Consider the following 26,330-nt stretch of genomic DNA (forward strand, 5'->3'; position numbering starts at 1 on the left):
TGGGAACTCAAACTATATTTAAGCAGTAGTAACACGCAGCTCATGTATTCCAGGAGCATTTCAGTACAAATTCTTGGGCCACATGCACCATGGCACCAGCTGGCCCCAAGTAATTCTCCCACGTGCTGTCGGTGCTGTCACCGCTACTGAGCAGGGACGGCCACCCTGGGCGCCGGAGCCGAGGTCCCGCGCAGGAGGGGCGCCGGGGGACCGGCCTTCTGGCTCCTCTCTGCAGACAGGCGCTCCAGGCGCCCTAGCCGCTCTGCATAGAAGTCGTTGAAGTCCAGCCTGTGGGTTTGGGAAAGTGAAGCTGAGGCTCTCCTGGAGAGAGCAGGGCGTAGCCACAGGATGCAACCCACAGGAGACCGCCTGCCATGGGCTGCCACGCAGCTGTCCTGTGTCGCCCAAACCGGTGAGCACCAATGACAGAGGTTGACCCATGGCCTCCTCCATTTCCTCCTGTCTCAGCTCAGGTGGCCCCTTGGCTCCACACAATATGGAGACGGTGACTTGAAAACCAATGAAACCTAAAAGCTTGAATGCAGAATTGTCTCCAGGAGGGCACAGTTGCCAATACAGATATAGCCCTTTCTCCCAGCTTCTAGATGCCAAGACTCCTGTCACCCCAATACTGACTGATATGGGGGCCTAAGGGTACCCCAGGTGATCCCAAGATATAAACAGATCCTTTCCCAAGGGCAGCATTCCTTCCTGGCAGAATCTGGGTCCCCTCTCCTCCTCCCAACCCATCAAAGAAACCCACAGCCCGGTGTCCTTCCTCTGCGCTCAGCCGACCATCGCCTACAGCCCTGCGTCCTTCCTCTGCGCTCAGCCACCATCGCCTACAGAGAAGGAGGGCTGGGTGAGGAGATGGAGCCAGCCTTGCGGGTGGAGGGCAGCACTCACCTGGAGATGACGCTGGCCATGCCGTGCTCCCAGTCACTGGTGCTGTAGACGCTCAGGCGGGCCAGCAGGTCAAGAAGGTGAGTGGAAAAATTCTTGTCAAAGTTGTTGATGGTGGCCTCAAAGCCGGAAGCCAGCTGAGGGGTGTCCACGGGCTCAGCCAGGTGCTAGAAACGAAGCCCAGCAGGGTGAGCGGCCAGCGGCCAGGAGCCAGGCTTCAGCCTCTCCCGAGCCCACAGCTGCACAGCACGTCTTCCTCCTTCCCTTGGTTTTGAATCCGGGATATGAGTTCCAGGACAGTTTTGTGAGATAAAAGATGGCTCCTAAGACTTCTACAAGACATGTCGAGGTGCTTTAGGCAACTGTCACCCACCGTATCTGAAGATTCTCCAGGCGCAGGACGGAAGCCCCAACAGGGCAGTACTGTGGGTCCCCTCTTTACATCAGATTATCTTGCTAATGCTGCCTTCCGACCACTTCTCAGAAAGAGGGATGAATCCGCCACCTACTTCCCCTGGCTTTGGCCCACACTACCATTCTGTGCCTCAGACACACAGGAAGGGGCTTGCTTAACTGTGTGTGTGTATGCTTCGTGCCAGTCCCCGGGTTTGAACTCAGCCTGGGTGCCACTCTTCAGGGAGTTTTTGCTCAAGGCTAACAGTCCACTTTCAGTTTTTGGTTTTTTTTTTTGTTTTTGTGACTGTTTGTGAGATAAGAGTCTCACAAACTTCCCTGCCCAGGCTATGAGCCTCAGATCACAGCCTCCTGAGTAGCTAGGATTACAGGCGGGAGCCACCCGCACCCAGCTTAAGCCCTGCTTTAATCCGTGTCCGTGCTGGTGGCCCACCTTGCCAACTCCAGGACGCCCGGGTCTATCCCCTACAGCCCTTGTCTTAGAGTTGGCTGTACGACACCCTGGAACCCAGAGGGCTGGAGAGGCAGACAACGCACTGCTCTGGCCGGTACGGAACCCAACTCAGGAGTCTGTGTCCCATCGGGGGGGAGGGGGGCCTGCAGGACCAGGTGGGGAGGGGTTTGGTCTCCTCAGTGGTGCTAATGCTGACGCCGTGCCACGGATGACTAGGAGAAACGGTCTTAGCGGACAAACTCTGAGGCCACACACCTTCCGAACAGGGTCCTTCTGGGGACGTTCCTCTGCCCGCTCAGCCTCCCCTGGTGGCCCCAGCATGGTGCCCAGCTCGCTGTCCAGTTTCATGCTCTGTGTAAATTTCTGGCAGTGAGGTCATGAACAAAGGCTTCTGTTAGTTACTTTCACAGCTCTGCACAAACACCAGGCATTTGGAGTTGCACCCGACAGACACAGGCAGGAGAGCATCTCTGGGAGATTTCAGGTAAGAGGACCTTAGCTACCCTCACAAACTCCCTAGTCCACTTTTCAGAGTGTTTTCATTGACTTTCCTAGGTTTTCCCATGCTGTTTCCCTATTTGGAAACTCAACCTGGCTTCTGGGCCCCTAGAATGGACTCAAGTTAGATATCTGAGGGATAGAATCCTGGATGGAGTCCAGGATGCACTCAACATGGCTTCTAGAGCCTGAGGGGTGGAGTCCAGAGGCCTGCCCTTCCCTCCGTAACCTGCTACCACCTACATCTCCCATCTGCCTCGTCCTGTCACTTTCCCAAGTGCTACCTGCAGAGTGCCCTACTCCACCCCTAGCACCTCCCAGCCCCATGGCCCTGGCTGCCCCTTTACCATCCAACACTCATTTTCAGCACAATGTTTTAAGGTAACTAATTGCAACAAGCATCCGAGAGATACTTAACAGAAATGGGTATTAAAATTCTGGGGAGAAAAAAAAAAAGCAAAGGCTTAGAAGATGCTCAGGACAGAGGCCAGTACTGGGGTGAAGTGGGAAGAGTGAGGCAGCAGGCAGCTCTGCCCATGCCCAGCAAAGGGCCTCAAGAAAGAACACACTCACCATGAAGACCCGGGAGCTCTGAGCGCAGCGGGGATGCTGACAGGGCTCTGTCTAGATGCCTGCCCCTGCCCCGCCTGCCCATGTGCCCCCCCCCCCACGCTGCACTGCCCTGCACCTGCCCACACCTGGCCCCACTCTTACCTGCATGCAGTTGGTGAACATAACGCACACAGACATGAGCTTGGAGAAGACCTTCAGCAGCTCAGGGTTGGTCAACATACAGTCCTTCAAGCAATTGTCCAGGAAGCTTGTGTGGTGGCCAAGGACATCGTCAATGTTGGAGGCCTGGGGAGAAAGGGCTGAAACTCAGCACTGTTAAGAGTAACCCAGGACTGTTCTCTCAGAATGGTTCGCTGAAGACACCAGGTGCACATGGCCTTCAGGTCTGCCGTGGGGAGCTTTCAATTCCACAGGAGTTCACGGTTCAAATGTACCTACTGTCTCTCTCTCCCTCTCTCAACAACTCTCACATCCACCATGATACAAAGAAGCAACTATTTGTAGTGGCTCTCTGAATGAACTTGAGGCTGTGTGCCATCTTCTCAGCCTCCTCCTTGACTGAGGAGGGCAGGCGCGGACTACAGACGTGCTCCTGCGGTCTCTGACACCTGGACACAGTGTGGCTCTGGAGACTGCTGTGAAGTCCACCCTGGCTGGCAAAGAGCCTTTCAAATACTACCCTGCATGGAAGCACAAACTCACGGATTTCAGGTTTTTCTCAAGGATGTGCCAGGTTGGTTCCATCACTTCAAACATCATGTAGTACTGAATATTCTGAACAAAGTTGAGCATGCGCTGCCGCAGAGTGAAAGCGCTGGCAAACCTGAGTACACAGAGAGTTACAGGGAGGTGATGTGCGGACGGTGGCTCCTCTGGCAGGGAGGTCTCCTGCAGCAGACAGCAGCTCTGATGCGCGCCAGTGCTGACTGCCTCAGGACCGCAGGGAAGCATGCTGGCCAGCCCAACGCTCACAGGTCCGGCAAAGTCAGTGCATGTGGAGCACAGACCAGCCACCCTGGAGGCAAGGGGACAACGCCAGCAGCCACCCCACATCAGACTTCACATTCTGTGCTTATCAAATTGTCGACTAAGTTTTCCATCAACCTTTTCTTCAAATCCCATCTAATCCAAGACCAATGTACAAAGGACCTCTAGCTGAGGCGCCCCCACACACCGCTGCATGCTTAGAAGAGGGAGCAGAGGCTTTTGCCCCTGAAAGGGGCTTTGACCTGCAGACTGACCCAGGTCTAAGGGTGGGCCACGCCTGCAGGGTCAACCGTGGTACCAAGCTATGTTCCCAAGTCATGAAGCAGACACATCACACTAGCACACAAGCTAGTGTGACTCTCGCATCAGCTTTCCAAAGATCTAAGCATGAAACCACCCTCGGAGGGACGGGAAAGCGTGCACAACGTACCACTTGGCCGAGTGCAGTGTGTGCTGCTTGGCGGTCTTGTTGCTGATCCAGACACTGCACAGCTGCCTCTCCACGTGCTTACAGTAGAACATGTGCCGGAAGAGCATCTGGTAGCGCGTGAGTGCCTTCCTGCACGGTGTGTCAGACACCGGGGAAGGGAGTTACAGGGTGCCCTGGCGACAACGCCTCCACACACCATGCAGGTGCCGCTGTCCCACAGACCCGGCTCCGGGCAGCCCAGGGCTACCTGTTAATGATCAGTGACAGGGGCCACTTGACCATGTAGTCGAAGGAGAAGGCCTCCAGGCCGCTCAGAGTGAGCTCGGTGGGGTCGGCGTGGGTCATGGCCTTCTCCTGCTTGGTCTCGATGGCCAGAACTCGCAGCAGCTGAGTGATGAGGTCATGAGGCATCAAGTCAATCTTGGGGGAGAAAAATCAAAGTGTCCAATTCTTAGAGGAAAAAACTAGTCATTCCTGACCTATACGTACCCCTGCATCATGGGTTGGAAAAGTAACAAAGTTCCTGAATACTGAGATGGTATGAATTTCTTTTAAGGGTCTGGGAATGGAACCAGAGTCCTGTGCATACTTACTAAGTGTCCTACCACTAAGCTACACCCTGACTCTTAAGTATTAGAGGCCAGCTTAAAAATTCAAATACCAACAAGTGCCGGTGGCTCACACTTGTCATCCTAGCTACTCAGGAGGCTGAGATCTGAGCATTAGGGTTCAAAGCCAGCCTGGGCAAGAAAGTCTGTGAGACTCTTATCTCCAATAAGCCAGTAGAAAACCGGAAGTGGCACTATGGCTCAAGTTGGTAGAGAGCTTGCCTTGAGCTGAAGAGCTAAGGGACTGCACCCAGGCCCAGAGTTCAAGCCCCATGACCAACAATAACAACAACAAAGTCAGCTAAGTGGGAATTCAAAAGTTAGGCTGTGAGTGTGGTGGCTCAGTAGTAGAGCATTTGCCCAGCATGTGTAAGACCAGTGTTCAATCCCCAACACCTCCCATTAAAGTGGAAGAGAAAAACACTGCTGCCTTTTAAATGCCTCCTGTTGAGCCTCAAGAAGAATCAGATAAACCAAGTCTGTTAGGATTGAAATCATTCTTCTAGAGTAAGCACTGCATACAGGTGGCCAGGATAGACTAGAAGCTGGAGTTCTGGATACAGGAAGAGGATGAAATCGAACCATGAGAACTGTTGAGCTTGTTTTAGGAAGGGAAAGGGGAGAGGGGAGACTGGAATATGTTATAAACACAGTGAAATCCCCCTATATAACTAACGAAAGTTAATTAACAAAAAAAAGAAGTCAGAGTTCTCAGTAACATCAACTAGCAGGAGACAGACCCATGACTAGTCTCCAATAAAGACGGACCAATGTCCACCAGGTGCCAAAGAACCCACTCTGCTCCCCAAGCCCTGGCAAGGACGGGAGCAGGGGCATGTCCACATGCATTCTGCAAGGCCAGCCTGACCTGACACGGGGACCCCAGGCCAGCAGCCTTCAGGAGACCTGACGTATCCAACCCTCAGGAGATGCTGAAGCATCCAGAAGGTTCTGGAATGAGGAAGAACACACAGCACAAGTCCTTGGCCTTTTGGTCAGTGCTGGGTTGAGCTGGGCCCTACTGTGTGCTTACATCCAGTGTCTCAGAAGTGGGGTGCTGTGATTAGAAACAGCACTCACTTTGAGGTCATCTTTGAAGGGATCAGTGTTGGCAGTGCTCATCCGCAGGGCCAACTCCAGCAGTGCCTCCAGACGTGTGGGTGTGATGTCCTCCACTGGCTTCCTGAGCTCTTCCTCAGTGAGGTCCATGAAGTGCACAAAGAAGTCGCCCTGGTCCATCAGGAAGTAGCGCTTGATGGACCTGCACAGGGAGAGGCACTGAGCACACAGCACAGGGAGAGGAACTGAGCACACAGCACAGGGAGAGGAACTGAGCACATCACACAGGGAGAGGCACTGAGCACACAGCACAGGGAGAGGAACTGAGCACACAGCACAGGGAGAGGAACTGAGCACACAGCACAGGGAGAGGCACTGAGCACATCACACAGGGAGAGGAACTGAGCACATCACACAGGGAGAGGAACTGAGCACATCACACAGGGAGAGGAACTGAGCACACAGCACAGGGAGAGGAACTGAGCACATCACACAGGGAGAGGAACTGAGCACACAGCACAGGGAGAGGAACTGAGCACATCACACAGGGAGAGGCACTGAGCACATCACACAGGGAGAGGAACTGAGCACACAGCACAGGGAGAGGCACTGAGCACACAGCACAGGGAGAGGCACTGAGCACACAGCACAGGGAGAGGCACTGAGCACATCACACAGGGAGAGGAACTGAGCACACAGCACAGGGAGAGGAACTGAGCACATCACACAGGGAGAGGCACTGAGCACATCACACAGGGAGAGGAACTGAGCACACAGCACAGGGAGAGGCACTGAGCACACAGCACAGGGAGAGGCACTGAGCACACAGCACAGGGAGAGGCACTGAGCACATCACACAGGGAGAGGAACTGAGCACACAGCACAGGGAGAGGAACTGAGCACATCACACAGGGAGAGGAACTGAGCACATCACACAGGGAGAGGAACTGAGCACACAGCACAGGGAGAGGAACTGAGCACATCACACAGGGAGAGGAACTGAGCACATCACACAGGGAGAGGAACTGAGCACATCACACAGGGAGAGGCACTGAGCACACAGCACAGGGAGAGGAACTGAGCACATCACACAGGGAGAGGAACTGAGCACACAGCACAGGGAGAGGAACTGAGCACATCACACAGGGAGAGGCACTGAGCACACAGCACAGGGAGAGGCACTGAGCACATCACACAGGGAGAGGAACTGAGCACACAGCACAGGGAGAGGAACTGAGCACACAGCACAGGGAGAGGCACTGAGCACATCACACAGGGAGAGGAACTGAGCACATCACACAGGGAGAGGAACTGAGCACATCACACAGGGAGAGGAACTGAGCACATCACACAGGGAGAGGCACTGAGCACATCACACAGGGAGAGGAACTGAGCACACAGCACAGGGAGAGGAACTGAGCACACAGCACAGGGAGAGGAACTGAGCACACAGCACAGGGAGAGGAACTGAGCACATCACACAGGGAGAGGCACTGAGCACATCACACAGGGAGAGGCACTGAGCACATCACACAGGGAGAGGAACTGAGCACATCACACAGGGAGAGGAACTGAGCACACAGCACAGGGAGAGGCACTGAGCACACAGCACAGGGAGAGGCACTGAGCACATCACACAGGGAGAGGAACTGAGCACATCACACAGGGAGAGGCACTGAGCACATCACACAGGGAGAGGAACTGAGCACATCACACAGGGAGAGGAACTGAGCACATCACACAGGGAGAGGCACTGAGCACACAGCACAGGGAGAGGAACTGAGCACACAGCACAGGGAGAGGAACTGAGCACATCACACAGGGAGAGGCACTGAGCACACAGCACAGGGAGAGGCACTGAGCACACAGCACAGGGAGAGGCACTGAGCACACAGCACAGGGAGAGGCACTGAGCACATCACACAGGGAGAGGAAATGAGCACACAGCACAGGGAGAGGAACTGAGCACACAGCACAGGGAGAGGAACTGAGCACACAGCACAGGGAGAGGAACTGAGCACATCACACAGGGAGAGGAACTGAGCACATCACACAGGGAGAGGAACTGAGCACATCACACAGGGAGAGGAACTGAGCACACAGCACAGGGAGAGGAACTGAGCACATCACACAGGGAGAGGAACTGAGCTCACCACACAGGGAGAGGAACTGAGCACATCACACAGGGAGAGGAACTGAGCACATCACACAGGGAGAGGAACTGAGCACATCACACAGGGAGAGGCACTGAGCACACAGCACAGGGAGAGGCACTGAGCACATCACACAGGGAGAGGAACTGAGCACATCACACAGGGAGAGGCACTGAGCACACAGCACAGGGAGAGGAACTGAGCACACAGCACAGGGAGAGGAACTGAGCACACAGCACAGGGAGAGGAACTGAGCACATCACACAGGGAGAGGAACTGAGCACATCACACAGGGAGAGGCACTGAGCACACAGCACAGGGAGAGGAACTGAGCACACAGCACAGGGAGAGGAACTGAGCACATCACACAGGGAGAGGAACTGAGCACACAGCACAGGGAGAGGAACTGAGCACACAGCACAGGGAGAGGAACTGAGCACACAGCACAGGGAGAGGAACTGAGCACATCACACAGGGAGAGGCACTGAGCACACAGCACAGGGAGAGGCACTGAGCACATCACACAGGGAGAGGAACTGAGCACATCACACAGGGAGAGGAACTGAGCACATCACACAGGGAGAGGAACTGAGCACACAGCACAGGGAGAGGCACTGAGCACATCACACAGGGAGAGGCACTGAGCACATCACACAGGGAGAGGAACTGAGCACATCACACAGGGAGAGGAACTGAGCACATCACACAGGGAGAGGAACTGAGCACACAGCACAGGGAGAGGAACTGAGCACACAGCACAGGGAGAGGAACTGAGCACACAGCACAGGGAGAGGCACTGAGCACATCACACAGGGAGAGGAACTGAGCACATCACACAGGGAGAGGAACTGAGCACATCACACAGGGAGAGGAACTGAGCACATCACACAGGGAGAGGAACTGAGCACATCACACAGGGAGAGGAACTGAGCACACTGCACAGGTAGAGGGTACTGTGCATACTGGCTGTGCACAGGCTTCCACACAACCACCACAAAAGAGAGGGCTTGGGTAGTTCTCTGCAGCTCTCTGAGGGGTGGACACGGTACTACCACTTGGGCTGTGGCAGAGAAGGTATGGCTAGTCCCTAGAACACACAGTCCATCTCACACCCTTCAGTGGACACATGGTACCATGAGCTAGACAATCTGGCAGCTTGCCCACTCTCACAAAATAAAAACAGGATTGCTAAGAGAAACACTCCAATCTCATCCCCATGATCACAGATTCTATTCATGCATAGAAGGTAAGCGGTACCCACGGTAACCAAGTAAAGAACTACCTCAAGTGTGCCACTAGCTCCTTCTCCTCCATCAGGAAGTCCAGCAGCACCTTGCTGGCATAATTGAATGCCTTCTCGATCTGCTCAACGTACACTCGCTCTTGGAGTGTGTAGATGATCTCTTTGGCTACCGGGCAGGTAACATCACGGCCACACTCTCTGACCACATTTAGGTATTTTCCTAAAAGAGGATGGCAGATACAAACTGTCACTTTGAACCTCAGGCTGGTGTCTCACAGGCCCTGCCAAACCCTGAGCAGTGCACTGGCCATGACACAGCCCTGTACTTGCTTGGTCCAGGCAAAGGCATAGTCCCCAAAGGGACTGGCCAGTAACTCTGGGGACCTATAGTGGCTCTTCATGTCTTTATTTTCCCAGTCTAGTGCCCAGGAATAATTTCAAAAGGGTCTTATGACAACCAGGTTGCTAAACCATCTTCTACTCTTTCTACTCTAGCTCAGCTCTCATAATTAACAGAGCAAGGCCCTGAGGGACTCACCCAGTATCTAAATCAATCCTAACCTGTGTGGCATGACTAACAGGGCAACTGACCCAGCAGGCATGGGTTCTTGGTAGTTTTTCCTCCGGTGATACAGTTTTAGAAGTTAGAAACCAAAGACAGAACCTTCCAGTCAAGGGACAGAAAGAGGCCAGGTTCCACTGAGCATGGGAACTACAAGTGGTCAGTACGGTGGCTAAGTCTTCCCAGGCCACAGGGTTAGTTTCATTTTGGGGGGGGGGGGGTCCAGTCATGGGGCCTGAACTCTGGGCCTGGACGCTGTCTCTCAGCTCTTCAGCTCAAGGCTAGCGTTCTACCACTTGAGCCACAGCACCATTTCCAGCTTTTTTCTTTTTGCTTATGTGGTGCTGGGGAATCGAACCTAGGGCCTCATGCATGTAAGGCAAGCGCTCTACCACTGAGCCACCTTCCCAGCCCCCAGGCCACAGGGTTAGAAGGACATGACCTCTCCAAGCTGTGGTCAGTACACTGGCTAAGTCTTCTCAGGCCACAGGAGCTAAAAGGGCACAAGTTCTCCAAGCTGTGGTCAGTACACTGGCTAAGTCTTCCCAGGCCACAGGAGCTAGGACACGAGTTCTCCAGCTGCGCTCACCTGTGCTGAGGATCTTGCCCGCCACCTTCTGCAGGAAGGAGGGTATCTGCTGAGGCACCACGGTGTACCGCTGGTCCCAGTACTTGTCATTGTAGTCCTCCTGGATCTTCTCCTTCCGCAGCTCATGCTCCTCGACCATGAACTCACTGGAAGTCATGGAGGGCATCTCAGGTCACCAGGGGACAAGCACAGCTGCCAGGAGGTGGCTAGCTGGCTGCATGCTTCCAGAAGCGCTTCACTAAGGCAGGCATGACTCACTGTTGTTAGTTCTCAACTGTGAGTTAAAATCTAACTTGCTGGGCACCAATGTCTCATCTCTGTAATCCTACCTACTCAGAAGGCTGAGATCCGAGGATCACAGTTCAAAGTCAGCCCAGGCAGGAAAGTCTATGAGACTTTTTTTTTTTGTCAGTTGTGGGGCTTGAACTCTGGACCTGGGCGCTATCTTTCAGCTCTTCAGCTCAAGGCTAGCGCTCTACCACTAGAGCAACAGTGCCACTTCTGGCTTTTTCTGCTTATGGTGCTGAGGAATCAAACCCAGGGCCTCATGCATGCAAGGCCAGCACTGCTGAGCCACCTTCCCAGTCCTCCGTGAGACTCTTATCTCCAATAAACCACCAGAAAACCAGAAGTGGTGCTGTGGCTCAAGTGGTAGAGCACTAGCCTTGAGCTGAAGAGCTGAGAGACAGTACCCAGAGTTCAAACCCTACAACTGACCAAAAAATAAAAAAACAAAAAATAAGGGGCTGGGAGGGTGGCTCAGTGGTAGAGCGCTTGCCACGCATGCATGAGGCCCTGGGTTTGATTCCTCAGCACCACATACACAGAAAAAGCTGGAAGTGGGTGCTATGGTTCAAGTGGTAAAGTGCTAGCCTTGGGCTGAAGAGCTCAGAACAGTGCCCAGGCCCAGAGTTCAAGCTCCACGACCAGCAATAATAATAATAATAATAAATCTAACCTCACTTTGGAGTGAGTGTCTAATGTGCTGATGGCACAGCCCTTGCAACACAGGCTGTCACCAACAGGACCAGACACTGTTCTATGGAGTTTAAATTGGTCAGGTGCAGTGGCTCCTGCTTGTAATCTCTACTTAAAAGGCAATCAGAGCAGCTGGGTATTAATGGCTCACACCTGTAATCCTAGCTACTGAGGAGGCTGAGATCTGAGGATCATGGTTCAAAGCCAGAAAGGAAAGTCCATGAAGCTCTAATCTCCAATTAAGCATCAAAAAGCCAAGGATCTACAGCTCAAAGAGTAGAGCACTAGCCTTGAGCAAAGAAGCTCAGGGACAGTAGCCCCCAGGCCCTGAGCTCAAGCCCCAAGACCAGCATTAAAAAAAATTTAAAAAGTCAATCAAGGGCTGGGAAGGTGGCTCAGTGGTAGAGTGCTTGCCTTGCATGCATGAGACCCTGGGTTCAATTCCTCAGCACCACATAAGCAGAAAAAAAAAAAAGCCAGAAGTGGCGTTGTGGCTCAAGTGGTAGAGAGCTAGCCTTGAGCTGAAGAGCTGAGGGACAGCGCCCAGGCCCAGAGTTCAGGCCCACGGCTGGACCCAAAAAAAAAAAAAGGTCAATCAAGAGGATTGCAAGGATTCGTTGTTTTGTTTTTTGCCAGTCCTGGGGCTTGAACTCAGGGCCTGGGCACTGTCCCTGGGCTGCTTTTTTGCTAAATGTTAGCACTCTACCACCTGAACCACAGCGCCACTTCTGGCTTTTTCTGTGTATGTGGAATTGAGGAACGGAACCCAGGACTTCATGCATGCTAGGCAAGCACTCTACCACTAAGCCATATTCCCAGCCCAGGATTGCAGTGTTTTTTTGTTTTTGTTTTTTTTTGCCAGTCCTGGGGCTTGAAGTTGGGGCCTGGGCACTGTCCCGGAGCCTCTCTGTGTTCAAGGCTAGCGCTCTACCACTTGAGCCACAGCCCCACTTCCAGCTTCTTCTGTTTATGTGGTACTGAGGAATTGAACCCAGGGCTTCATGTGTGCTAGGCAGGCATTCTACCACTAAGCCACCTCTCCAGTCCAGGATTACAGTTTTGAGGCCAGCCAGGCATAAAATGAAAGAATTAAAAAAAAAAAACTAGGACTGGTGGCACACATCATCTTACTTAGAAGGTGAGGGGGAGAATTGGTAAGATCACAGTTCAGGGCCAGAGCAGGCAAAAAGTTAGCACAAGCTAGGCACAAACCTGTTCTCCAGGCTAGGCACAGGTAAGAGCATTATGGCCCAATACAAAACCCACGGGACCCTACCTAATAAAAGCAAAAAGGGTATGGCTCAAGTGACCGAGCAGTGTCCAACAAGCACAAGGCCCAAGTTCAAACCCCAGTACTGAAAAGAAAAAATAATTGTTTTGTGCAACCAGTTAACAAGTTCCTTGCTAGGCTCACCATACTAGATTCTGTCACTCTTTGGCCCTCGGTAAAGAACCACAGGTGCAGCCTGTGGCAGTGGGTTGAGAAGTCACACTGCATACCACACTTCCAAAGTGATTTCAACAGGCATGTCTCAGTGGAGTAGTCCTTGTAAGCGAGTCCTTTAGTTTTAAGTGCCAAGGCACATTCTGTCGAGGGGCGCCCACCTATCAGGAAGGGTGTCCCACACGGAGGGGGCTGAGGGTATCCTCTCCAACGAGTCCTTATGCCCTTCTCCAAAAATACAAAGTCTCTGAAAGACAGCCAAGCAACTGATTCTCCCTTCTCTGGCTCACAGCTGAGGGCTATGTGAGACATCTGCTTGATGTGTTCCGTGTCAGAGGCCAGAATCCTCCAGAAAGAATAGGTGGCAAGAACCCACAGGGGCCTACCTGTATGGGTCATGGATGATACCCCTGTATATCCACTTCTCCAGGACCTCAAAGTAGGGTACGCTGGCTGCTTTGGTCAGGTACAAGCAGAGCTCCTGTGCCTGGCTGTCCCCGGTATAGTTGAAGCTCCTGTCATGGAGAAGGCTCAGTGTTGACCCGCCAACACACTCACCTTTATCCACGGAGGAGGCTGCAGGGAGGAAGGGAAGCTTACTGTCAGGACATCCACAGCTCCTCCAGTAGTGCCTCTCGGCTCGCCTGACCTCCTCACTGGACAGAAGCGGCGTGCTCAGCTATACAACAGTTGCTGGTAATTAAGCCTTACTAAGATAAGCCTCCAGGCTGGCATGGTGACCACACTGGTCCTCCTGGCACCCAGGAAGTTGAAGCAAGAGGATTTTGAGTTTGAGGTTACATATCAAGATCTTGCCTCTCAAAAAACAAACAACAAGCCGGGCGCTGGTGGCTCACGCCTGTAATCCTAGCTACTCAGGAGGCTGAGATCTGAGGATCGTGGTTCAAAGCCAGCCCGGGCAGGAGAGACTGTGAGACTCCTATCTCCAATAAACCACCAGAAAACCGGAAGTGGCACTGTAGCTCAAGTGGTAGAGCACTCGCCTTGAGCTGAAGAGGTGAGGGACAGTGCCCAGGCCCAGAGTTCAAGCCCCATGACCGACAAAAAAAAAGAAAAAGAAAAAAAGACCCTTTCCCCTGCAGATCACTAAAAAAGTAGCTCTGTCTTATGATCCTGGCATTAGAGTAAGATATCAGTGTCCAGTCTGGGTGGCCCCTATGCACTTGGGCCAAGAGCTTTTCCAACTACACCCGCCTACCAAGTTGATGCGTACCCAGAGAGGCCAGGATGTCCACAGTGCGCATGGCTGGCTGGATATAGAACCAGAGCTTCTGCAGCGACAGGAGGCCCTGCCTGTGCAGCTGCTCCAGCTGTGTGACCAGGATCAGGTACTCCTTCACGAGGGTTCTCATGGCGGCTGCTAGAGCATGGTTCACCTGCCCATACTCAAAGGAAGACTTCTCCTCAATGAACCTGCAAGAATGACACACTAGAAACAGCTAGCGCTCCGGGTGCAGAAGCACAGTCACTCCAAATCCCATTCTTCCCAGGAAGCAAATGACTTGCTCCACTGTTTACAACCCAAGGGGCTCAAGACATGGTTGGCAACTCTGTGTTAGGAGACTGAGTCACAGAGCCACTGAACAAACTCTGGAGCTGGACATACGGTAGGTTGAGTGGGGCCCACCTGGTCACAGTTGAGTAGCTGGCAGCCGCAGGAAGGATTCTGTGCACCAGCTCCCGGATAGACAGGTCCAGGTTGGGGTCCACTAGGAAGGTGCGGCTCTGCCTCCCTGCCAGAGGCTGGGCAGTGACGTATCTGCCGTCCACACCCATAAGCACATAGAGCAGGTCTTCCACCACGGCTGACTCCTGGGAGGCCAAGGGCAGTGCGCCTGTAGGGCACAGGCACCACTAGACTGGCAGGCTCCTCACACCTCTAACCACCCTGGTCTGACAGCCCTCCTACAGGTATGGATGGAAGGAAGCTGCAGCCTTCTGTGGTTTAAAAATGAAATGTCTCTCACAGGCTAGGTGTTGAACGCTTGACAAACCAGTGGGGGCACTATTTTGGAAGGTTCTGGAAACTTTAGGAAGTGAGGCACAGTTAGAGAAAGGCTCAGTGGGGGAGGAGTACCTTTGAAAATCATCCCTAGTCCCAGACCCTTCTCTGCAATCTGCTTCCTGTCAGCCTCACACCAGGTGTAGTCCCTCAACGAGACACCGAGGACTATGGTCTGAGATCTCTCAAATGGAGCCAAAATAATACCATAATATTAGAATGTTATAACTCAAATATAATTGTCCCCCACAGGCTGTGTGTTGAATGTTTTGTCTGAGAGGCTCTGGAAACTTGCAGAGGTGGTACCCGAGGAAGCAGGCCACTGGGGTGCTCCTGAGTGGCAGGTGAGGCCTGCTGCCTGCCCACAGCCCTCACTGTCAAGGCGCCACCACACTGGCAAACGTGACATACGCGAGAAAGAAATGCATCACATACCTACAGGCAAAACCATGTCTGAGCTTAAACCTGAGCCAACCAGGAAATCTCCAACTAGTGTAGGTCTCTCGTACACCCATACTGGGAAGACAGGGAGGTGCTGGCCTGAGTTTTTTTTGTTCTGTTTGTCTCGAAGTATCTTTCTTGTAAGCTCCAGAGACTAGTGAGCATATGAAATATACATATGTATATATATATAGAAAGAGAGAGAGAGAGAAAGAGAGAGAGAGAGGACAGAAACACAGAGATTTCAGTGCAAATAAAACAAACACATAAATACATTAATGTATCTTTAGCATAAAAGTATCAATACAACTTTGGCACATAAAAAGTCAATCATTTGCTGGGTTCTTATAATTATAGCTATTCAGGAGTTTTGAGATCTGAGGATCATGATTCAAAGCAAATCCAGAAGAAAAGTCCATGAGACACTATTTCCAATTACCCAGCAAAATACTGGAAGTAGAAGTGTGGTTCAAGTTGGAAGAATGTCAGCATAGGGCCCTGAGTGTGCAAAAGCATGCGCGTGCGCACACACACACACACACACACACACACACATCAATCATTTAACACAGATGAAGTTTTATCATGTTCAAAAGTGAGGTGTACTTTACATGCCTACACTACCACCAGGGGCTGGGGAACAAGAGAGAGGGACAGATCTGCCTTCCTTGGGGTTTTGGTCCAGCAAGGGACGTGGAGGAGCAGTGGGAGAGGCTGTGCCTTGCCACAGGGCTGGTGTTTCAGGTTAGGACACCACTTAGGAAGAACCTGACTGCATGCTTTGACAGTGACTGCGTCTCATACTACTTGGCACTGGAAACTGCAGCTCACCATGCGGAGAAGGCCCTGTTCCACAAAGGCCTGCTCTGGCACACAGGAGCACCACCCTCCCAGGGACTGGCCACCAAGGGCTGATTAGGTCAGTCAATATTTAAAAGTATTGCCTTGGGAGGTCAGTTAGAGGAGCAAGTACAGGCTGACTGCACCAAACAGGAAGTGTGTCCTCCTCTTTTACAGAGAGCATAGTGTAAGAGCAACGTGAGCCATGGGCAGAGATTTAGGTACCGGGGACATGCCCAACAAGCTCAGCAGTGTCCCTGCTGAAGCCCTTGTGCTGCCTACACAGGCTGAGTGGGGACCCAGCAGAGGGGCAGAGGGGCAGCGGGACGGGGCAGAGGGACAGCGGGACGGGGCAGAGGGGCGGCGGGACGGGGCAGAGGGACAGCGGGACGGGGCAGAGGGGCGGCGGGACGGGGCAGAGGGACAGCGGGACGGGGCAGGGGGCCGGTGGGACGGGGCAGGGGGGCAGCGGGACGGGGCAGAGGGGCAGCGGGATGGGGCAGGGGGCAGCGGGACCCTGCAGAGGGGCGGTAGGACGGGGCAGGGAGGCAGCGAGACCCGGCAGAGGGGCAGCGGGACAGGGCAGGGGGGCAGCGGGACGGGGCAGGGGGGCAGCGGGACCCGGCAGAGGGGCAGCGGGACAGGGCAGAGGGGCAGCGGGACGGGGCAGGGGGGCAGCGGGACCCGGCAGAGGGACAGCGGGACGGGGCAGAGGAACAGCGGGAAGGGGCAGAGGGACAGCGGGACGGGGCAGAAGGGCAGCGGGACGGGGCAGAGGGACAGCGGGACGGGGCAGGGGGGCAGCAGGACGGGGCAGAGGGACAGCGGGACGGGGCAGGGGGGCAGCGGGACGGGGCAGGGGGCAGCGGGACGGGGCAGGGGGGCAGCGGGACGGGGCAGGGGGCAGCAGGACGGGGCAGAGGGACAGCGGGACGGGGCAGAGGGGCAGCGGGACGGGGCAGGGGGGCAGCGGGACGGGGCAGGGGGGCAGCGGGACGGGGCAGGGGGCAGCGGGACGGGGCAGGGGGGCAGCGGGACGGGGCAGGGGGCAGCGGGACGGGGCAGGGGGACAGCAGGACGGGGCAGAGGGGCAGCAGGGACCTGGCAGAGGGACAGCAGGACGGGGCAGAGGGACAGAGGGACAGGCCAGAGGGGCAGCGGGACGGGGCAGAGGGACAGAGGGACGGGCCAGAGGGACAGCGGGACGGGGCAGAGGGACAGCGGGACGGGGCAGAGGGACAGCGGGACGGGGCAGGGGGGCAGTGGGACGGGGCAGGGGGGCAGCGGGATGGGGCAGGGGGGCAGCAGGACAGGGCAGAGGGGCAGCGGGACGGGGCAGGGGGGCAGCGGGACGGGGAAGAGGGGCAGCGGGACGGGGCAGGGGAACAGCGGGACGGGGCAGGGGGGCAGTGGGACCCAGCAGAGGGGCAGCAGGACGGGGCAGCGGGATGGGGCAGGGGGACAGCGGGATGGGGCAGAGGGGCAGTAGGGACCCGGCAGAGGGGCAGCGGGACGGGGCAGGGGGGCAGTGGGACCCGGCAGAGGGGCAGCAGGACAGGGCAGAGGGGCAGCGGGACGGGGCAGAGGGGCAGCGGGACGGGGCAGAGGGGCAGCGGGACGGGGCAAGGGGGCAGCGGGACGGGGCAGGGGGGCAGCGGGACGGGGCACGGGGGCAGCGGGACGGGGCAGAGGGGCAGCGGGACGGGGCAGAGGGGCAGCGGGACCCGGCAGAGGGGTAGTGGGCAGGGCAGGGGTAGATGGCAGGGCTCTCAGGATTACAAACGTGGGCATATAACAACTATATAATAAAGATGCCGAGATTTATCAAACGATCAAGATAGGATACAAGAAAGCCAATAAACACAGGAAGAACAGTAGGGGAATATAAGCTAGAGAAAACACAGTAACAATCTAGAAAGTACTAATATGTCACTGTCACAAATTCCAGGAAAAGAGTCATGACTCATGCTGGCTCCGATTCATGTGTTCACAAGTGGACCTCATAGCGGAATTATTTTTTCTTCTGATTCACGATTTCTGACTGAAAGGCATGACCCTGCCTCAGCCCTTCTAAAGGCAGAGTCTCTGCTTTTTTCTTGCTAGCATTGGAACTTAAACTCAAGGCCTTGAGCCCCAGCTCAGGTTTTTGCTCATGGCTGGCTCTCTACCGCTTGAGCCACAACTCCACTTCCGGCTTTTTGGCAGTTAACTAGAGGTAAGAGTCTCACAGACTTTACTGCCCAGCTGGCTTTGAACCGTGATCCTCAGATCTCAGCTTGGATACAGGCGCGAGCCACCGGCACCCAGCTAACATTCATTCTTAATAAGCAACAGAGAAGCCCACGCGGTTGGTGCTCAGCACTGCTCTCGACGCCTCACCTACGCGCTGGGTCAGACACGGTACCTGCTGCAGCGAGGACGCAGTGGCCACGCTGCCAAGCTGCTTCCTCAGCTCCTCCAGCTCCTGCGTGGACATCTTGGAAGCTAAGGCAGGGACACTGAAGCTGCTGGTGGCACTGCTGACCACAGCAGAAGCTGCAAGCTCAGCTCTTTCTTTTGCATTCTGTTGCAAATACTGCAGTGTCTGAAAACATGCAGAACTACACATTAAAACTAGGTCAGTGTTTGCATACTGGTCTACCTTAGCCTACACTTAACCTACACACTCACTTGTGGAGGTAGAAGGCTCCCCCTGGCCTTCAGCTGTGGTCCAGTCTCCAGAAGCTCACATGCACCCACCATGCCTCCAAAGCACCAAGGAAAGGACACTTCACATCCTGAGTCAGTCCTAACTCTGCCCCCGGTAGAGAAACCTTCCCCTACTCTACCTGTGGTTCCTGGCTGAAAGACTTCCCTCACCTATCCTGGCACTGGTGGCCTACGTGCCCCAGACACACCCCTCCATCCACGATGGGTGATTTAACATGTCATGCTCAATCTCAGCAAGTTATTGACACCTTGGAGGTGGGGAGGGGGAGGGGACTAGGGAATCAGGTAAAAAGCAAAAGCGCCCCTCCCCAGGTACTACTTGAATTTTTTGTTTCTCCTGGTTATACCTGATCTGAACCACTAGTCACTACTGCTCATTCTTTTTTTTTTTTTGGGGGGGGGGGGGGTCCGGTCGTGGGGCCTGAACTCTGGGCCTGGGTGCTGTCCCTCAGCTCTTCAGCTCAAGGCTAGCGCTCTACCACTTGAGCCACAGCGCCACTTCCGCCTTTTTTCTTTTTGCTTATGTGGTGCTGAGGAATTGAACCCAGGGCCTCAGGCATGCAAGGCAAGCTTTCTACCACTGAGCCACCTTCCCATCCCCTGCTCATTCTTATTAACTGTTGTGGTTTAGATATAAAGTGTTCCCTAAAACAGTTTATGTGGCCAAGTATGATGGCATATACCTGTATTCCCATCTACTTTGGAGTTAGAGATCAAGAGGATTACAGTTTAAAATCAGACTGGGCAGACCCTAAAGCAAGGCATGGTGGTACATGCCTGTTATCAAACTATGAGAGCATAGAACAGGGCCATCTTAGTCAAGACAGCCTGGACAAAAACACAAGACCCTGACTTTTATATATATGTATATATGTATATATACATACATACATAGGAAAAAAAAATGGGCTGGGAAGGTGGCTCAGTGGTAGAGCGCTTGCCTTGCATGCATGAGGCCCTGGGTTCGATTCCTCAGCACCACATAAGCAAAAAGAAAAAAAGCCGGAAGTGGCGCTGTGGCTCAAGTGGTAGAGCGCTAGCCTTGAGCTGAAGAGCTGAGGGACAGTGCCCAGGCCCAGAGTTCAGGCCCCACGACCGGACCCAAAAAACATACATACATAGATATGTCTGTATAAATGTATGCATATATATCTTTATAGCTTATATATACATACATGTCTGTATATGTGTATGTATATATATATATATATCTGTATATATATATGTGCATATATATATACACACAAACATATATATATATATATATATATATGTATACATAAGCTATACAACTTGTGGGTGGGGATGTGAAGGAAAAACTGGTGGAGAGCAAGGAAGAGGTGACCTTGCTCAAAAAGAAACGTATTTGGCACCTGACTTATGTAACTGTAACCCTTCTGTATATCCCCTTTATAATAAAATTAAAAACTAAATAAATAAAAAAGAAAAAACATACAAACACATACATATGGGATAGGAGTGTGGCTGGTGGTAAAACACCTGAGGGGCGTGCAGGTAGTGAGTGTGTGCAGTGTGTGAGGCAATCCCCAGGGCTCCAAGAGGAGAACCCCCTGGGACTGCAGAGGGCGCAGTGCCAAGCCTGGTGCGGGAGGCTTACTTCCTTGTCTTCCGTGAGCTTTGACAAGAGGTACACAAGCGGGTCCAGATTCCTTGTATTTTTAGACTTCAGCTCATCGTATTTCTTGAGAAAGTCCTCAGGAGTTCGAGAAAATTCTGCAATTTTAACCTCAAAAGGACAAACACAAATGACTTAATGACAATAACTAGCAAGCACTTAGGAAAAAAGTTCAAGAAAATTAAACAGAAGACCCAAAATTACAACTATATGATGGAGCTAAAATACAAACTTCTAGAAACTAATACATGCTCCTTCAAATCCACCATATTTCCTCTAGTTTCTCTCATTTTATGCTTTGTAGGCCCAGAAGTAGATACTAACACTTACAACTCTAATTCTTTACACCCTGAATCCTAATCCTTCTGGTAGTTTCTGTATGTTCCAGATCAGGGCGATGTTCCACTCAGGGACTTATAATAGCCCTGATGAGGGGCTAGGAAGGTGGCTCAATGGTAGAGCGCTTGCTTCACATGCATGAGGCCCCGGGTTCAATTCCTGCACCATATAAGCAGAGAAAGCTGGAAGTGGCGTTGTGACTCAAGTGGTAGGGAGCTAACCTTGAGCTGAAGAGCTGAGGGACAGCGCCCAGGACCAAAGTTTAGGCCCCACGACTGACACCCCCCCACCAAAAAAAGCTCTGATGATAAACTAAGTGAGGGTGTGCTCTGAATTTCACTCTGCTCAGTCATCTTTTCTAGCTATCCTGAAGCCATCATCATGCCATTTAAATAGATTGAAAATGTTTATTTTCAGGGTGGATTTCAAACTCACAGCTATCTTTTTCTAAAGATCTGAAAAAGTCCATTTTTTTCATATTTAAACAGAGGGAAAGCATAAAGTCAAGGCTCAAAGCCAGGCCTTCCCAGGCCTGCAGTGACCAACAGGTACAAAGGGCTGAGTGGCTGGAGCTGCCTCTCAGAGCCAGGAGAATCCAGCAATGCTACTGGTTCCATCACCAGCACTGTTGACGGGCCACCAACATGGGCCCCCCCAGTCCCTGATCCAAGGATGGTACCCACCTTGGCACTGTGAGCAGAAACAGTGGTTGTGACATATGGGGTCCGGTTCTTCTGCAGCAGGTCGATGTAGACCTCGGCCCCATCTCCTCCATGGATGCGCAGCAAGCTGAGCAGCTCGTTGACATCATGGTGGATCCGAAATTCACTCATGGCTTTAACTGTGAGACACCAACATGGCATTATTTCCTCACCTCCTAAAGAAAGTTGTTTTTTTGTTTTGTTTTGTTTTGTTTTTTTATCGGTTGTGGGGCCTGAACCCTGAGCCTGGGCGCTGTCCCTCAGCTCTTCAGCTCAAGGCTAGCGCTCTACCACGTGAGCCACAGCACTACTTCCAGCTTTTTCTGCTTATGTAGTACTAAGGAATCGAACCCAGGGCCTCATGCATGCAAGGCAAGCACTCTACCACTGAGCCACCTTCCCAGCCCAAGAAAGCTGTTCTTAATTAAAAAAAAAAAAAAAAGTCTAAAAATCTACAAAAATTTTTGTTGTTGTTGTGCTGTGCCAGCACCGGGGCTTAAACTCAGGCATCAAGTTCTTGCTCCATTTTCTCCCACATAGCTGGTGCTCTATTACTTCAGTCACACTGCCAGCTGCTTTTTTGTTTTTGTTGTGCTGGTTCTGGAGCTTGAACTCTGGGCCTGGGCACTGTCCCAGAACTTTTTGTTCAAGGAAAGCGCTCTACCACTTGAGCCACAGGACCATTTCCAGCTTTTTTTTGAGTAGTTTATTGGAGTCTCTCGGAGTTTCCTGCCTGGGCTGGCTTCAAACCACGATCCTCAGATCTCGGCCTCCACAGTGCCAGGTGTTTTTTGCTAGTCAACTAGTGATGGAGTCCCACAGACTGTTCTGCCCTGGCTAATTTCAAACTGTGAGCCTCTCAGCCTTCTGGGTAGCTAGAATTTAGATGTGTAAGCTGCCAAAAAATTCTTTCAGTAGACAAATGTGACCCATTTCAGGCCCTGACAAATCCATGACCTGGCCCAGGCTACCTTCACAGAGCCACCTGCTCTGCCTACTCTGTCTCCCTTGGGACTCTCACTGTGTTCACATGTCCTGCCCCTCCGGTACCCACAGTAATGGCTCCTGCCTCCAGTCCACTCCACCACTCAGGAAGCTGCACCAGCCTGGCCCAGGTTGTCACATGGGCCCATAAACCAGCTCTTCCTTCCTGGGCGACTCCAACCCCACGGCCCAGTGCCACCAGAGGGCAGCACTGTGGTTCCTCTGGGCTGACAGACAAGACTTCCTGGCCCCAGCTGGCAAAATAACCCTGCCCTTTTGAGTGTACAACACCTCCATGAGGTGTGCACTGGCCAAGGTTACTGCCCTTCACAGATATAAACCAGTTCCCACTTGTGAGCAAAGCCTAAACCTTAAATGCCAAGTTGCTCAGGGGAAGTTCCATTCACACCTCCAACTGTGTGCTTTTTGCATTAAAGAACCTAGAATATTGGGGCTGGGAAGGTGGCTCAGTGGTAGAGCGCTTGCTTTGCATGCATGAGGCCCTGGGTTCAATTCCTCAGCACCATATAAGCAAAAAGAAAAAAGCTGGAAGTGGCGCCATGGCTCAAATGATAGAGCGCTAGCCTTGAGCTGAAGAGCAGAGGGACAGCGCCCAGGCCCAGGCCCCACGACCGGACCCCCCCCCCAAAAAAGAACCTATGTACAAAGTGCTTTGGGTAAGATTTCTGCAACTGGAACTAGGTAGCTTCATTATAGCTTAGTCTGCTCTGCAACTCCCTGCATCAGGGTCTTACCACTGGATCAAAAACATATGGAAACTAATGTCCCAGAAGACAGGAGTTAGCCTGGGGATTTATATGCCAGCATCCTGGTGGACAGCAGACTGCTATACCACTGCCTTGATGGGCGGCAGCCTGCTGCAGACTCCCACTCTCTCACTGCTAACCGCGCAGTTAGCCATTAGCATCAGGAGTGCTAATAAAGGGCACTGAAACAAACATATTGGAGTATGTGCTTTAGATTTCAAAATGAGCCTGAAGAAGCTATATGCAAAGGTTCTTAATTTGGGAATCCCAAAAGGTCAGGCATTTATCTATGTGAATGCTCCGAGCAGCTGGTCTTACAACAAATTCTCAAAGTCTCAGAAGAGGTTAAGAACCACTGTGATAACACCTTCAGCAGAGACAAGGTGGCAAACACTGCCAAGAACAGGAGACTGCACAAATACTCCCAGTAAGCTAAGTTACAGATATACCAAATACATTGGGCTGGGAACGTGGCTTAGTGGTAGAGTGCTCGCCTAGCATGCATGAAGCCCTGGGTTTGACTCCTCAGTACCCATAAAGAGAAAAAGCCAGAAGGGGCACCGTGGTTCAGGTGATACAGCACTAGCCTTGAGCAAAAGCAGCGTAGGGCAGCGCCCAGGCCCTGAGTTCAAGCCCCAGGACTGGCAAAAAAAAAAAAAAAAGTGTGTGTGTTAATATTAACTTAGAACTCTGTCTTGAGAAGAAAGCTACACTCTAAGCTTGTGTAATGGAAACAGATTTTTGGACCTTGGTCAAGGCAGGTTTCTCCAAGAATGAAAGCCTGAGCTGGGGCTCAAATGCCCAGCATCATAAACGGTCCCAAGAGCAGAGCCAGGTGGAGTGGGAGGAAGACTCCAGTGGGCTGCCTGGGCCTGCTAGCTCTGGGATGTGGGTGGTCACCCGAGGGGAGATTAAACAGAGCTAAACCCCATCTCACAGCGTGCTGCGGGGCCACACAGCGCGCCCGCCCTGTTCCCGGGGTCCAACTGGCGCTGCTGTGACCCACGGCCACCGTTCCGTGGGAAGGGGTGCTCTGCAAAGGGGCACACTGGTGTCACGGGGGGGGGGGGAGCCGCAGGGGGAGAACCGCGGGCGGGCGGCTGGGGGGGGGGAGCCGCGGGCGGGCGAGGGGGGGGAGCCGCGGGCGGGCGGCGGGGGGGGGAGCCGCGGGCGGGCGGCGGGGGGGGGGGGGAGCCGCGGGCGGGGGGCGGGGGGGGGGAGAGCCGCGGGCGGCGGGGGGGGGGGAGCCGCGGGCGGCGGGGGGGGGGGGAGCCGCGGGCGGGCGGCGGGGGGGGGAGCCGCGGGCGGGCGAGGGGGGGAGCCGCGGGCGGGCGACGGGGGGGAGCCGCGGGCGGGGGGCGGGGGGGGGAGCCGCGGGCGGGCGGGGGGGGGGAGCCGCGGGCGGGCGGGGGGGGAGCCGCGGGCGGGGGGCGGGGGGGGAGCCGCGGGCGGGCGGGGGGGGGGAGCCGCGGGCGGGCGGCGGGGGGGGAGCCGCGGGCGGGCGGCGGGGGGGGGAGCCGCGGGCGGGCGGCGGGGGGGGAGCCGCGGGCGGGCGGCGGGGGGGAGCCGCGGGCGGGGGGCGGGGGGGGAGCCGCGGGCGGGGGGCGGGGGGGAGCCGCGGGCGGGCGGCGGGGGGGGGAGCCGCGGGCGGGCGACGGGGGGGGGGGAGCCGCGGGCGGGGGGCGGGGGGGGAGCCGCGGGCGGGCGACGGGGGGGGGAGCCGCGGGCGGGGGGCGGGGGGGGGAGCCGCGGGCGGGGGGGCGGGGGGGGAGCCGCGGGCGGGCGACGGGGGGGGAGCCGCGGGCGGGGGGCGGGAGGGGGAGCCGCGGGCGGGGGGCGGGGGGGGGGGAGCCGCGGGCGGGGGGCGGGGGGGGGGGAGCCGCGGGCGGGCGCCCCGCGGACCCGGCGGAAACCCTCACTCCCCTACACCGGGGCAGGCGGGCTTTCCTCCCTTCTCCCCGCCGGGCGCGGCCGGGCGCTGGCTTGGGCTGCTTCTGCTCGCAGCGAGCGCTTCTCCTTCCCGCGCTTCTCCTTCCCGCGGCGCCTCAGGCAGGCCCGGCCCGGCCCGGCCCGCCCCGCACCGCCCCGCCCCGCCCCGCCCCGCCTCCGGACGCAGGCCCGGCCCCGCCCCGCCCCGCCCCGCCTCCGGACGCAGGCCCGGCCCCGCCCCGCCCCGCCCCGCCCCGCCTCCGGACGCAGGCCCGCCCCGCCCCGCCCCGCCCCGCCCCGCCCCGCCTCCGGACGCAGGCCCGGCCCCGCCCCGCCCCGCCCCGCCCCGCCCCGCCTCCGGACGCAGGCCCGGCCCCGCCCCGCCCCGCCCCGCCCCGCCCCGCCTCCGGACGCAGGCCCCGCCCCGCCCCGCCCCGCCCCGCCTCCGGACGCAGGCCCGGCCCCGCCCCGCCCCGCCCCGCCCCGCCTCCGGACGCAGGCCCGGCCCCGCCCCGCCCCGCCCCGCCCACGGGCGTCCGCCCCGCCGCCCTCGACGCGGCCCTGGGAGGCCGGGCAGCGCCTCCGACCCCGCCTCGAGAGCCGGCGGGGCGCGGGGCCTCCGGGCGGCCGGGAGACGGGCCCGGCCCCCAGCCATTCCCGACTTACCGCCGGCGGCACGCCCCGCCGCCACAGGAAGTGTGCGTCACGTCCGGCCCCGCCCCCGACGGTGGCCGACGCAGGCCGGCTGCGGCGCCGGCGCTCAGGGCGATGCTGCTGCCCCCGGCGCTGAGCGCCCGCCTGGCCGGGGCGCCGGGAGCTTCCGAACCGCTGCCCGTGGAGAGGGACCCGGCAGCCGGGAAGGCGCCCTTCCGCTTCGCGGCGCGCCCGGTGCGCTTCCCGCGGGACCACGAATTCTTCGAGGTGTGTGCGGGAGGAGCCTGCGCAGGCGGGCGGGGCGGGGCCTGCGCCGGGCGGCCGCTAGCGGCGGGAGGCGGGGCCTGCGTCCGGAGGCGGGGCCGGGCGGCCGCTAGCGGCTAGCGGCGGGAGGCGGGGGGGGGGGGGGGTC

At 55.7% G+C, this 26,330-nt stretch overlaps 2 protein-coding genes across 6 annotated transcripts in view; one reads left to right on the top strand and one right to left on the bottom strand.

The window, feature by feature from the left end:
* Nucleotides 1–26,032, bottom strand: Tubgcp2 (tubulin gamma complex component 2). Of its 4 annotated transcripts, none has more exons than XM_070011381.1 (18): nt 25,931–26,032; nt 21,567–21,724; nt 20,527–20,655; nt 18,604–18,783; nt 15,354–15,513; nt 14,544–14,751; nt 14,130–14,329; nt 13,282–13,471; nt 10,474–10,619; nt 9,362–9,542; nt 5,948–6,128; nt 4,507–4,679; nt 4,260–4,388; nt 3,545–3,665; nt 2,984–3,127; nt 2,027–2,134; nt 907–1,070; nt 1–288 (listed from the first exon to the last, which is right to left on the bottom strand). In XM_070011381.1, exons 2-18 carry the CDS (start codon nt 21,714–21,716, stop codon nt 144–146), a joined length of 2,709 nt encoding a protein of 902 aa, XP_069867482.1. In that variant the 5' UTR covers nt 21,717–21,724; nt 25,931–26,032; the 3' UTR covers nt 1–143. The 4 variants fall into 4 exon arrangements, with proteins under 4 accessions (XP_069867482.1, XP_069867483.1, XP_069867481.1 ...); XM_070011382.1 differs by lacking the exon at nt 25,931–26,032 and adding an exon at nt 24,273–24,294; XM_070011380.1 differs by lacking the exon at nt 25,931–26,032 and having other exon boundaries at nt 2,027–2,122; nt 21,567–21,883.
* Nucleotides 26,033–26,330, top strand: part of Znf511 (zinc finger protein 511) — a 6,695-nt gene continuing 6,397 nt past the window's right edge. For both annotated transcript variants that reach the window (XM_070011383.1, XM_070011384.1), the window contains exon 1: nt 26,033–26,185. In XM_070011383.1, coding sequence (XP_069867484.1) covers nt 26,033–26,185 — 153 coding nt within the window. The remainder of the gene's footprint in view (nt 26,186–26,330) is intronic.

This window comes from Dipodomys merriami, unplaced genomic scaffold (assembly GCF_024711535.1).
Source record: "Dipodomys merriami isolate MVZ:Mamm:240054 unplaced genomic scaffold, mDipMer1.0.p SCAF_82, whole genome shotgun sequence".
In the NCBI taxonomy this organism is placed as follows: Eukaryota; Metazoa; Chordata; class Mammalia; order Rodentia; family Heteromyidae; genus Dipodomys; species Dipodomys merriami.